At 40.8% G+C, this 11,930-nt stretch overlaps 1 protein-coding gene across 1 annotated transcript; it reads left to right on the top strand.

Annotated features, from left to right (window-relative positions):
• The first annotated feature begins 1,980 nt into the window (after positions 1-1,980).
• Positions 1,981-11,253, top strand: drd2l (dopamine receptor D2 like). The gene is made up of 7 exons (XM_070911535.1): positions 1,981-2,346; positions 4,074-4,183; positions 5,814-5,950; positions 8,321-8,538; positions 9,511-9,594; positions 9,780-10,134; positions 11,057-11,253. The coding sequence occupies exons 1-7, from the start codon at positions 1,981-1,983 to the stop codon at positions 11,251-11,253; spliced, it is 1,467 nt and encodes a 488-aa protein (XP_070767636.1).
• Positions 11,254-11,930: the final 677 nt, after the last annotated feature.

Below are 11,930 nucleotides of genomic sequence, written 5' to 3'. Positions count from 1 at the left end.
CCGGAAATGAGCATAATAACTCCCCTTAAGGTGGCAAAATTCTCCCTGAATTTATGCATGACCTTGGGACTGACAGGAGAGTTCATACAGGAGAGATACTGCAAGTCAGTAGTCCGTTTCAACTTCCTGTCACTGATGAATATTTTATGCAGCTTTTTGCATGCTATTGTACGGCAGCCTGGTTGTTGGAGTGTATCCAAACAGAGGGATTGAGAGATAAGAGTTCTCATATATCCTCATCATGTCTCCTCTCTGCAGAAACACAATGATGATGATGTGTTTTAAGCAGAAGTTTGGACTGCAGAAGATCTTTATCTTTTGCAAATGATGGATTAAGCTGTTTCTCTGTGCCTCCTCCTCTCAAGTTGCTTCTTTACCTTACTGTGTAAAATAATCAATATGTAAATGCATCACAAGGTGAGCCCATAAACTTAGATTTATTTGTGGTCTGATAAAGTTCAATGGGCATATGTTTGAGTGGTTTTGGTGAAGAAAAGACATTTCCAACACATCCCAAAAAGCTTCTTAAACAACTCCGGCAGGATAATCCATTTCTCAATGGTCCGTTATCTTTATGCATTTGTATGGAAAAACACACTGTTTCTGCCTCAACTCTCAAAATGAGAAGTTGGACCGAGCAGTAAAGTATGGGCTAGTTTTATTTCTAAAGCTTGGAAAATTGGGCAAACTAGACTGAATAATACACTCATACAATATGAGATCAGTCAAGTATACAGAATATACTATCCATGTTTTCCTATAATTTGTATATTTGGTCTCACACCTATGTACATGGAATTGATAATCTGCCTTGTCAGCCTGTTTGGGCAGCAGGGAACATACTACATTGATATCAGAATACAGATCTGAGTAGATTTATGTTGTTAGACATGATTTAGTCCATCTAAATGTCAATATATTTTAGCACTGTTTAGTTTAACATATTTATTTATATAACGTTATGATGGTCAATTTCAGAGTTTGAGTGGGGTAAAAGTCATTTGAGAATCCAGCAGTACAAGGAGCACAAATCTAAGTGTATATAGATGAAAATAAAGGAGATTAAATAAGAAATAATCTCTGTTTGAAGTTACAATTAGGCGTGAGGTCTCCTGTAGGTTTAATCTTGGGGTTAAAAGATGGCGAAGGTGAGGTTAATAAATAACTTTTTAGGTTATGGTTTTGCCAGCTTATCCAAAAAGTGAGACGAGACGACCCAATGCGAGCTGACGAGAGCGCACGTCAGGCACGAGTGTGTGACGCAGGACGTAAGGCTAAGTTCTTAGCGACGATGCAAACGTGTTTTTGATGAACTTTTGCCGGTTTACAAGAAAACTCCACAGGGCATATTTAAAGACAGCGTCACTGTTGTCATCGGCACTTGTCACCAAAACCGTCAAGAGGAAGCAGCGAGAAGAAACCAGACAACTGGTGGAACATCAAATCTTGATAGAAGAACTTTCTTTGTGAAACCAACCTGTTAAGTCTGTTGACTGTTTGAAGAACTTCAGAACTTTACGTGAAGTTAAGTTTTACCAGTTAAGCTGGTTTTATTTGTTTAAAAAAACAGTGACAGTAGTTTCCGCTCCATGAGTTACTTCCTTTCAATCAACCTTTTAGAGCATCAGTGGCCTGAAAGACCCGGTAGAGATGTAAGAGATCCTTTATCTCTGTTTCAATCAGTGGTTTTGACAAAATCAGGTGACCTTGACTCTGCGTGTTCGTAGGCGAGGTATGGTATAGTTCGTATGCATGTCCTGTTTGTGGTGTCCTGTTAAGTTGTCTCTCTGAGGAGAGACCAAAGACACATTTCCTGCCCTGATGCCACAGTAACCTTGTCTTTTATATTCCTCTGTTGCCAGACTCAGAAGCCAGTGTGTTTTGGATCTATAGCAAAACGCCAGATCGAGTTTCATCTTTTTCTCTTTCGTCTCTTTGTGTCATTATTTTCAGCCTGACCATGTCCACTGGAACAAGACAATGACTTTACTCAACGAGTCAGGCGAGACCTCCCCTCCCTCCTTCCCTCTCTCCTCCCTTGAGCACAATTTCTCTGTCTTTGTCACCCATGACCCTTCATACTCCCCCATATCCTTCCCCACCTCCTCCTCGCTGACGTCCTCCAACTGCACCAGCACTCCGTCAGCCTCATCGCCTCCGTACAACTTCTACGCGGTGCTGCTGGTGCTCCTGATCTTCTGCGTGGTGTTCGGTAACGTGCTGGTGTGCGTGGCAGTGTCTCGGGAGCGCGCTCTGCAGACCACCACCAACTACCTCATTGTCTCGCTGGCCGTGTCCGACCTGCTGCTGGCCACGCTGGTCATGCCCTGGGGCGTCTACCTGGAGGTGTGTGTGTGTGTGTGTGCACTTGAGTGTGTTTGCATTTTTTTCTGTATTCATGTACAGTGTTTCTGTATGGTCAGAGCTCTTTTTTTTCTGTTTTGTAAACAGAAGAAAAATACACCCTCAGCTTGATACGGAGGGAATGGAAAGTGGATAAAATATGTGTATGCATAATATATATGTATTACATATACAATATACAATTTAATGTAATTATTGTAATTATTTTCTTGGTTCATTGATAAATCATTATAGAGCTCTAACACCTCGTCGAGTCATCAATTAGTCAATCCACGGAAAATTTATTTATTTTACTATTTTGGTAATTGATTCATCGTTTGAGTCATTTTTCAAGACAATATGTCAAACCCTGTCTGGTTCCAGCTTCTCAAATGTGAAGATTTGCTTCCTGTCTTTGTCATATATGATAGTAAACTGAACATCTTTGGGTATTAGACTGTTGGTTGACTAAAACGAGCCATTTGAATACATCTCCTTGGGCTGTGGGAAATTATAACACACATTTCTCACTCTTTTCCGACATATTATAGAACAAATGATCAGAATCATTAGTTGTAGCCCTATTAATCGATTAATTTATAAAACGTTAGAAAATAGTGGATCATTTTCCTTAAGTTAAAGGCGATGTCATCAAATAGCTTGTTTTGTATGACCAACAGTCAAAAACTCAAAGATTCTGCTATATATCAACTAAGTGACTAATTAACTGAAGCTTGCCTGAATACAGAGAGCAGGAGAAAGATATAAGTCGAGATGAGAGAAAAACAAACCTGAAAATGTACTTTATTTGACACTATGTTTTGGGGCATATGTTTACAGGAAGACACTGTAAGTTAAACTCAATAATAAACAACCTGTCGCATTTTCATATATTTAATTTAATCCTGCAAGAATGATGCTATCTGACACCTTTCGTCCTTCATTAGAGTGAATCTTTCCTGTCCTGTTCTTTGTGATGGGTCCTGCGTTATTCCAATCCTGGTGCAGCTTTCTACATTATAGTCTCTTCTACGGCTGCAACTCACAACTTCACAGAGCCGAAGGGGACAAATTCAGATCACCTCATTCTGTCAAACAGTCCAAAGCCAAAGACAATTAGTTTATTATCACATTAGACAAAGGAAAGCAGCACATTATTTTTAGAAGTTAGAAATAGCAAATGTTTTGTATTTCTGCACAAGAAGTGACAAACTAGTTTTAATTAGTACTGCTAATTGTTTCAGCTCCAGGCTTTGCTATGAATGCCAATAATCACTGAAGCAGTTTCAGTGCAGGTCCAAGAAACCTTGAATAATAAATTCAGACTGGGAGTTACAATGTCTCATAGACTATGAACAATTAATGTCCATCAATCCATGCATTATCTATAACTGCTTATCCTTAGATGGTTGCGGGTGGCTGGAGCTGATCCCAGCTCACACTGGGCGAGAGGCAGGGTACAATTAATGTCAGAGGGCAAAATAGAAATTATTACAATCAATACTTTTTATGTAACCGTGATCCCATTATCTTTTTTTTAATTGTGATATTGGAGAGGAATTGAAACTTTCTTTGTGGGTAAAATTGGGTCACTTCAGAAGCAAATTTTGCAAATGGAATTAAATATTAAGTATACAAAATAAGTGAAGAAGTTGAAGTGCTTGAAAAGTATAGAAGGTGAGGGAGGAGTGTGTTAACCGTATTATCAGTTTGTGTTTGTTTTGTTGAAGGTGGTGGGAGAGTGGCGCTTCAGTCTCATCCACTGTGACATCCTGCTCACCCTGGACGTCATGATGTGCACCGCCAGCATCCTCAACCTCTGTGCCATCAGTATCGACAGGTGGATTCTTCTTCCTTTAACCTTTTACTCTTTCTTCTTTACTCGGTGTATTTCTCTTTTCTTGATGCGTCTCCTCTTAACACCCTCTATCATCATCTGTCTCTCACTCCAAAATCCCCCTTCAGCAAGAAGAAGAAGTTAGTTGACGATAAATAATTTCATTGCAATTTTAGACCAAAATAACAAAGTTGACAGTGAATCAATATATTTCTTACCTTCTGAGCTTGATCTTAATTGGTGCAGGTTGGGCTAAGCAAAAGAGCTGGCAACACACGTGCCTGCACTAAAAAAACAAAACAAAACACATACACACACACGTCCACTAATATTTTAAAGATGCATCCATCATCCAGCTGTCACAGAGCAGCAGGACAGAAGCCCCACATACTGTAGTCATCTGTTTATCTTTCAGCAGGTGATGACAGGCTTCTACTGCGTCTTTTATACATTGTCCTCTGCTGTCATTAGCGCTTGTTTCTCGTGGATCAAGGAGACTATGATTTGGCGGTCCACCTGATGCCCTCTTCATGGGTCCACGGGGAGGTGACCAGACACCCAGCGGGCAGGCCGTCTGCAGCTGGGTCCTAATTACTCTGACAAAGTGACACATTGAGGCTGCACCAGTTTAAACTTGCGTAACTTGGCACAATAACTGAGGATAAAGTCTAATTGCTTTGTCGAAGCTGTAGACAATAAAACATACGCTGCAGTCAGAAAGCTGACGTGGTTTCATGCCCCAACAATTTGAAATAAAACAGTGAGTACAAGGTTAAAGTGCTGACAACTTTAATTTGAACGTGCTGCCATCCATGTCAGATGAGCAGTGCAGGAGTCATAGCTCTTTTCATTCAGTCTGGAAATTGTGGGTGATAGTGAATAAAGTAATTGGATGGTAGAAACCCAAATAAAGTCATCATATTAAGTGTTTCTACTGTGTAATTACTACAGATGATTTTTAGCCATGTTAGCAGCACGACTGTAGGGATCAGTGTTGCCAACTAAGTGACTTAGTTAAAGTCTACTTCTTGGGTAGACCTTAACTCCTCTCCCTGGAAGAGAGTCAGTGAATGTGCTGTCATGTGGCTGTGGCTCACTGGACTGACTGTGTTCAGTAAGTGGAGGAGAGCAGCAACACGTTCAGTCGACCGATCATCAGCCAGACAGAGAGGACTTCATGTTGCAGATTTTCACACCTGAACCAACAAAGACTTCCTGAATTGAATCTACTGAAAGCTGAGTTCCGTCTGTAGAGTCACGGGTAACTCTGTGTTTGTGACCCTCTGCTCACAGTTGGACTCACTGCAGCTCACTGAAGGAGACTGCTCACACCTGCACTTACAGCGGACCACTCTAATTGTTTTTGACATACTGGCAGGTGTGTGTTTTGTGTCCTTGTGGCTGTGAAACACACAGTGACAGCTTCTGTCTGCTTGACAGGAAACTGGGAATCTGTTCGTTTGCTCTCTGTATCAAATGAGAGTTTACTTTAAAATATGTGCGAACATCACGATGGGATGATAAAGTCTGAAGATGCATTAATATGTGCTTACTCTGTGAGTGAGTGTGTGAGCGGCATTTTGATGTCTTTTCTGTGCGCTTCATGCATCTTTGTGTGTTTGCGCTACTGCAGATACACAGCGGTGGCCATGCCGATGCTCTACAACACCAGATACAGTTCCAGGAGGAGAGTGGCAGTGATGATTGCTGTGGTGTGGTTCCTCTCTTTTGCCATCTCCTGCCCTTTACTGTTTGGACTCAACAACACTGGTAACAGCTGCATCTGAACCCTCCTCTCAAGTGACTCCCCACTTCAGGTTCAGGTGTTGTTAGCCCGACACAGGCTACTTTATACCTTTACTCCACTACAAATATTGTACTTTTTACTCCACTACATTTATTTTGTACCTTTAGTTAAAAGTTTCTTTGCAGATTCAGATTAATAATACAAAATACAATCAACAGATACATTATGATGTATTATTATGGATAAAGATAAGATTAGCTAATCGACAATATAGAAATAGATAAGCCCCACCTTTACCAGCATGCAACATTAAAGTGATTTACATATTAATGCATCAATAATTATTATTCAATAATGTAATATATATTATTCTGCATAATAAGTAGTTTGAGGATTTGTACTTTAAGTGTTTTTTGTTGCTAAAACCATTGTACTTTTATTTAAGTAAAATATTGAATGCAAGACTTTCTACGCTGTGGTATTGCTACTTTTACTTAAGTAAAATATCTGAGTACTTCTTCCACCGCTGGTACATTTATACTGAAATTAATTGATATTGGTCTGAAATTTGAATGTCATAAATACTGGTCTTACTGGGCCTGGGGGTTGGGACAGGAAAAACGTGCGGGTAAAAACGGGTTATATGAGAAACATAGTTTGACCAAAACGTTATTAGCACATTAGGTGCAGCATCAACTGTAGAAGCCACTGGAAGAAAAGCATCTTCGGCTTCAGCATTTATTTAACGTGGTTGTTGCTTGGTCTTCATTTAATTTAAGCTTATTCGGAAATTGGGAGATTGGCCAGTTTAGTCCACAGCTGTTGAGAGATGGATTTTTTTTAAATTAGCAATATTCTGTCATCACGCTTCATCATTCTCGGAGGTGTAATTTAGAAAAGGAAATTCACTAATAGAGCAGATTGCACATTTTCTTATGCACACACATCTGCTGCAATATCCTGGTCCATCTGGCCCTGAATTTGATTATCAACCTTTGATGAGATAGTAAAGAAATCTCGCACATGTTCTCAGTCAACAAACCTTAGCATGGAACAAATCAGCACACTTAACACTTATAGATCCATATCAATATCCATTAACACAGACGCAGAGACTGTTTACATTTCCAGAGGGAATGACAGGTGACGTCTGCCCTGCAAACAAGTGGGCACACATAATCCTCGATTGGTTTGTTGTGTCACAAAAAGAGCAGGACTGAAGATGCTCGGCTGCTAACCTCTGCCTTAATGAAGGCAGCTGTGAGGAGGGAATATGAATGCGCTCGCGTTGAACTGAAAGGAAACCGCTTGAGAATAAGTGGGAAACAAAAAGTAATGTGAGAGTTGACACCCGGCAGCCTCAGTTGTGTGACTAAACAAAGCAAGATACCGACTGATGTAAGATCAACTGTGAAATATATTTCCCTCTCCTCAGTATAGATTATAGGACACAGTTTGAAAGCTATATTTCCATTCAGTTCCTGTGCCAGTGTTTGTACTGCAAACGTGTTTACCGAAACTCACACGAAAACAGTATTTCAGTTGTTGAGAAAACAATTTCACCACAAGGGCCAATTAGTAGCTGTTCTGAAGCTTTAGGACATATCACATGGTTTGAGTTTTTGTTTATATTTCCATTTTTTCATAGCACTGTAAGGACTCCTCGCCCATGTTGGTGTAAAAGCTGAATTCATTCATTCTTGACTCTGGAAAAGAAGAATCTCACCACAAGGTCCACTTTTAACACAACAATGAACAAAAAGTCTGAAAAGTACTCAAGTACATAATGGAAATGTGAACACCCACAATTTCATGACAACTGGGCAAACTCCGTCTGCTGATGAAGACCATGTGATATGTTCTAAAGCTCTACAAAAGCAACTAAATGGACCTTGTGGTGAGACTATTTTATTAACTGCTGTTTTCATGGCCAAGAAGGAGCTTAAGCCCTCAGCATTTGAGTTGTCTTGTTTTTGTAATTCAAGGGAATATTGGGAAATATTTGCTTTAGCGTTAGATGTGAAAATTGGCAAATTAAACTAATCCGTACAAAAACCAAAGTGTAAAAACGATAAGTTGTAGTTTCATGGGGAGTTGTGTGCTGGACTTTTTCTTGACTGGGAGCGCTGATGGACAGAGCCAGGCTAGCCTTTTTCCCCTGCTTCCAGCCTCAGTGCTAAACTAAGCTAACCATCTTGTGGCTTCATATGTAACTGACATGAAAGTGGTGTCAATTCCTTCATGTTGAAGGAATGTAATTCCCCATTCCTTCAACATATTTTTGACAACAACAATAAGCATACATTTGCAAAAGTGAAATCAGGTAATAGTCTCTGAAGGTTTCTGTACCATATTAATTCTTTGTGTTTTCTTCTTTTTCTTCTCTGCATCAGCCAGCCGGGAAGGCACCACATGCAGCTTTGCCGATCCGGCCTTCGTGGTGTACTCATCTGTGGCCTCCTTCTACGTTCCCTTCATCGTAACTTTGCTGGTGTACGCGCAGATCTGCGTGGTGCTGCGCAAACGAGGCAGACGCACCGCCCCGCCGCGCAGACATGGTCTGCACACACAAGGCGGGGCTGAGGCAGGAGAAGGTCACCGACACAGGAAGGTAGAGTCTCAAATTTGTTTTTTGGTGATTCTTAATCATTTTATAGACCGTTTCAGATTTCATATGTAAACATCTTGGCATTGATAGATGTTGACCCACTGGCCTGCACCAACATTGATTATACCACCAAAAAACTTGAGATGAAGTCTATAACTTCCATGTGCATAAATATCAGTTCAGAAGTGTCCAGATCGTGATCCAAAAATCGTTGTTGAACTTGGTTACCTCTGACACATTGGCATCATCAAATTCTGTATCAGGTCTTCAGTGAAGCTATGTGATATTTACGCTGAGGGAAATATTCAAGCCCAAGACTCTGGACCATTCTATCAAATAGAAACAGGCAAGATGTCTCGTGTATGATTTTATACACATTTCCCCACATTTCAGCATTTAGACATATTTGGAAACTTTCCACTAGAATTTAAAATGTTCTGCGGTTTTGAGCGATGTTTGGTCCTCTGGTTATTTCCACAGTAAAAGTCCCTAACTCGATATTTAAAGTAGTTGAATCAAAAGAACAAAAGCAAATGAGAAATTGTGGTTACTATCAAACTAACAACCTGACTGTTCATTAGACCAGTAAGAATGGGAACAGTACTGCACGGTGATATCTTGACTTGTCTTTTAACTACTGTCCTCTTCAACAGTGTATGTCCTCCATTTACTTCAAAATAGACCTCATCAATACATTGCTATGTTCACTACGTTAGCTTATCACAGGTATATTGATATTGGCGTATATTTTGGTTTAAATGTAACAAAAAACAGATTTAAGGAACCCTTATCAAAAATGTTTGTGTATGTTAAGTGTGTATGCTTAAAAACGATTTTCAGCCAATACGTTTTAATCAAAATGTTTTTTGCTCTTCAAATATCGACATCGGCATCATCCTCAAAACTCCAGTATCGGTTGGGCTTTTCCCAAGAATATATTTTCAGTCATCTTCGTGCTGCCTTCTTCCCTTTCAGAATAAGTGTACGCAACCAGAGGATGTGAAGTTGTGCACCCTGATCCTGAGGCCCGCCACCGCTGGCCCACAGCGCAAGAAAGTGGTGAGTCTCTTGACTGCACTGATACAGCAACACAGATGGCCTCTTTCTCTTCTCTCTTCTTACATCTGTAAATGTCCCTCTGAGTCCCCTTTCTTTGCCCTTGTTCCATCTTTACAGTCAAGCATCCACACCTTTGTTTGTCCCCAAACGCTCACCACCCTCCTTCCCCCCTCTCTGTATGTCAGACCCTTGTAAAGGAGGCGGTGGTTCACCCTCTCGAGGTGGAGCCAGGTCAGTTCCTGCCGCAGACCGAGCAGAGCCTGGCTCCTCCTCTTGCCCCCCAAGCTTCCTCCCACTCGGGACGGGCCAGGATCTCCCTGGCCATCTCAGTTGGACCTGCCCCGGTTCTTCCCTCAACCGTGACTCGATCTGCCCTGACGCCTCGCCCCCCCACCCTCGAGGACGGCATGAGGGGCCGTGAGGGATGGAGGGAGCGCAGCGGAGGCAGAGAGAGATGGGGGGTCACCAAAGACAGGGTGAGAGGGAGGCTGTCGCAGCAGAAGGAGCGGAAGGCGACACAGATGCTGGCTATTGTGCTCGGTGAGTGGAAGGAAGTACAGAATAATTGATGAGGTGTTCTTCTTTTGACCATGTACGCATACTCAGTACACTTTTAGCCTGTCTCACTGTGTGTGTGCACAAAGCTGCCTACTTTTATATATACAAACAAACTAGTCTACATTAATATGTCTAATATTATCGGGGAATGTTGCATATAAAGTCATTCTCTGCAAATATAATGATGTTATTTGTTAAATTCCATCTCACATTGCCTTCTATATTTGACATGTGATTTCTTCTATGTCTTCATCAAGATGTGGAGTTCCTTATTTTAAGTTTAAAAAAACAAACAAAAACAAAACTGTAAATTGGATAAAAAGAAACCAATACAAAAATTAAATCTTTTAAAATCTTTCTATTACCGGAGGATATGTGTAAGCTGTGCTCATTACAAGAGCGTATTGTTTACTGTAAACTGCAGTCGTCTGTGTCTTCTTGTAGCAGGAGACACAACAACCTTTGACTGAATGAGGACTGAAAATCTCTTTTTTTAAAGACATTTTTCTGTAAATATTGGTAAGCACTGAACACAATGAGCCTATTCTCGATGGAAGGTTTTGAATGCATGTCTGGAGAAAAAAAAAAAAATTTTTACTTATTCCGCAGACACATTAAATCTTGACATCCAAGGCAGCAAATTTATTTGTGGCTTTTTACCTGATTGTATTTTTGTTTCTAGCCTACCTCATCTGTTTTTTATTGATGTGACTCGGCTGCTGTAACATGGCAAATGGGATTGATGAAGTTCTCTGTCTATTTATGGTTTCAGCACTTTCATTATTCTCTGCAAATTACAAATGCCAGAAGCTGGATATTCAATTAATTATATCGTTGCACAATTTGTGCCACAAAAACACGCATACACTCGTCCTCTAATCCACTTCCTGTCCCTGTTTCCAAGGTGTGTTCATTATCTGCTGGCTGCCTTTCTTCCTGACCCACGTTTTGAAGGCCCACTGCAGGAGCTGCTGTATCTCGCCCTCACTGTACAGCGCAGTCACCTGGCTGGGATACCTCAACAGCGCCGTCAACCCTGTCATCTACACCACTTTCAACATTGAGTTTCGCAAAGCCTTCATCAAGATCCTGCACTGCTGAGAGCTGGCGAGATGAGAACCGTCAACTGTCAAGAAAAAAAAAAGTTGATGTTGGTTTGAGATCAGAGGTGAGAGAGTAGATGAGGCAGTAAAGAGATAGACGATACCCGGGGGGGACAGCAGATTGGACAAGTGATGATTTAAGTGATACAAGCTTCCTGGAAAATTAAAGACAAGAGAAAGACTAAAGAAAGACAGAAAACATGGCATACACAGGGATTAAAAACAGGCAAAGAAACTACTAGATGATCACAAAAAGACAGTGTGTGACAAGTAAAAGACAGCTACAAGAAACACAAACAAGCTGGAGATATTTATGGAAAGGAAGACATGCACTGTCTTGTGTACATACAGTCTGAAAAGGGAATATTTGAGGACTGAGGATCTCTTCACAGCATCCTGACTGAGAGACTAAACACATGTGAGACTCCCTGAGACGTGACTGTTTTTTCCATTGCTTGCTTTGTGTCAGACTTTTGTTGTTGTGTATTTTCTTGTAATCTTGAGAAACAGCAACGTGTTATTTGTGCTCCTCTTTCTCAGAAGACTGGAATGAGTCAAGGCAAAGAAAAAAAACATTGACGTAAGAGTCCAGCACCAGCATCATTTTTCACACTTTTTGAAAACCCACTGAAGTTACATCAAGGTAGAATTATTGATTTGGTGATTGAGCGCCCA

Source organism: Enoplosus armatus, chromosome 9, assembly GCF_043641665.1.
Source record: "Enoplosus armatus isolate fEnoArm2 chromosome 9, fEnoArm2.hap1, whole genome shotgun sequence".
Classification (NCBI taxonomy): Eukaryota; Metazoa; Chordata; class Actinopteri; order Centrarchiformes; family Enoplosidae; genus Enoplosus; species Enoplosus armatus.
The sequence above is the reverse complement of the archived record's forward strand: the minus strand, read 5'-3'. Positions and strand labels throughout refer to the sequence as shown.

Excerpts from the sequence above, each read along its gene's own strand:
- drd2l (XM_070911535.1), top strand. The coding sequence starts at position 1,981 with ATGACTTTACTCAACGAGTCAGGCGAGACCTCCCCTCCCTCCTTCCCT. Across the intron at positions 4,184-5,813 it reads TGTGCCATCAGTATCGACAG|ATACACAGCGGTGGCCATGC; the intron begins GTGGATTCTTCT and ends GCGCTACTGCAG. Across the intron at positions 5,951-8,320 it reads GTTTGGACTCAACAACACTG|CCAGCCGGGAAGGCACCACA; the intron begins GTAACAGCTGCA and ends TCTCTGCATCAG.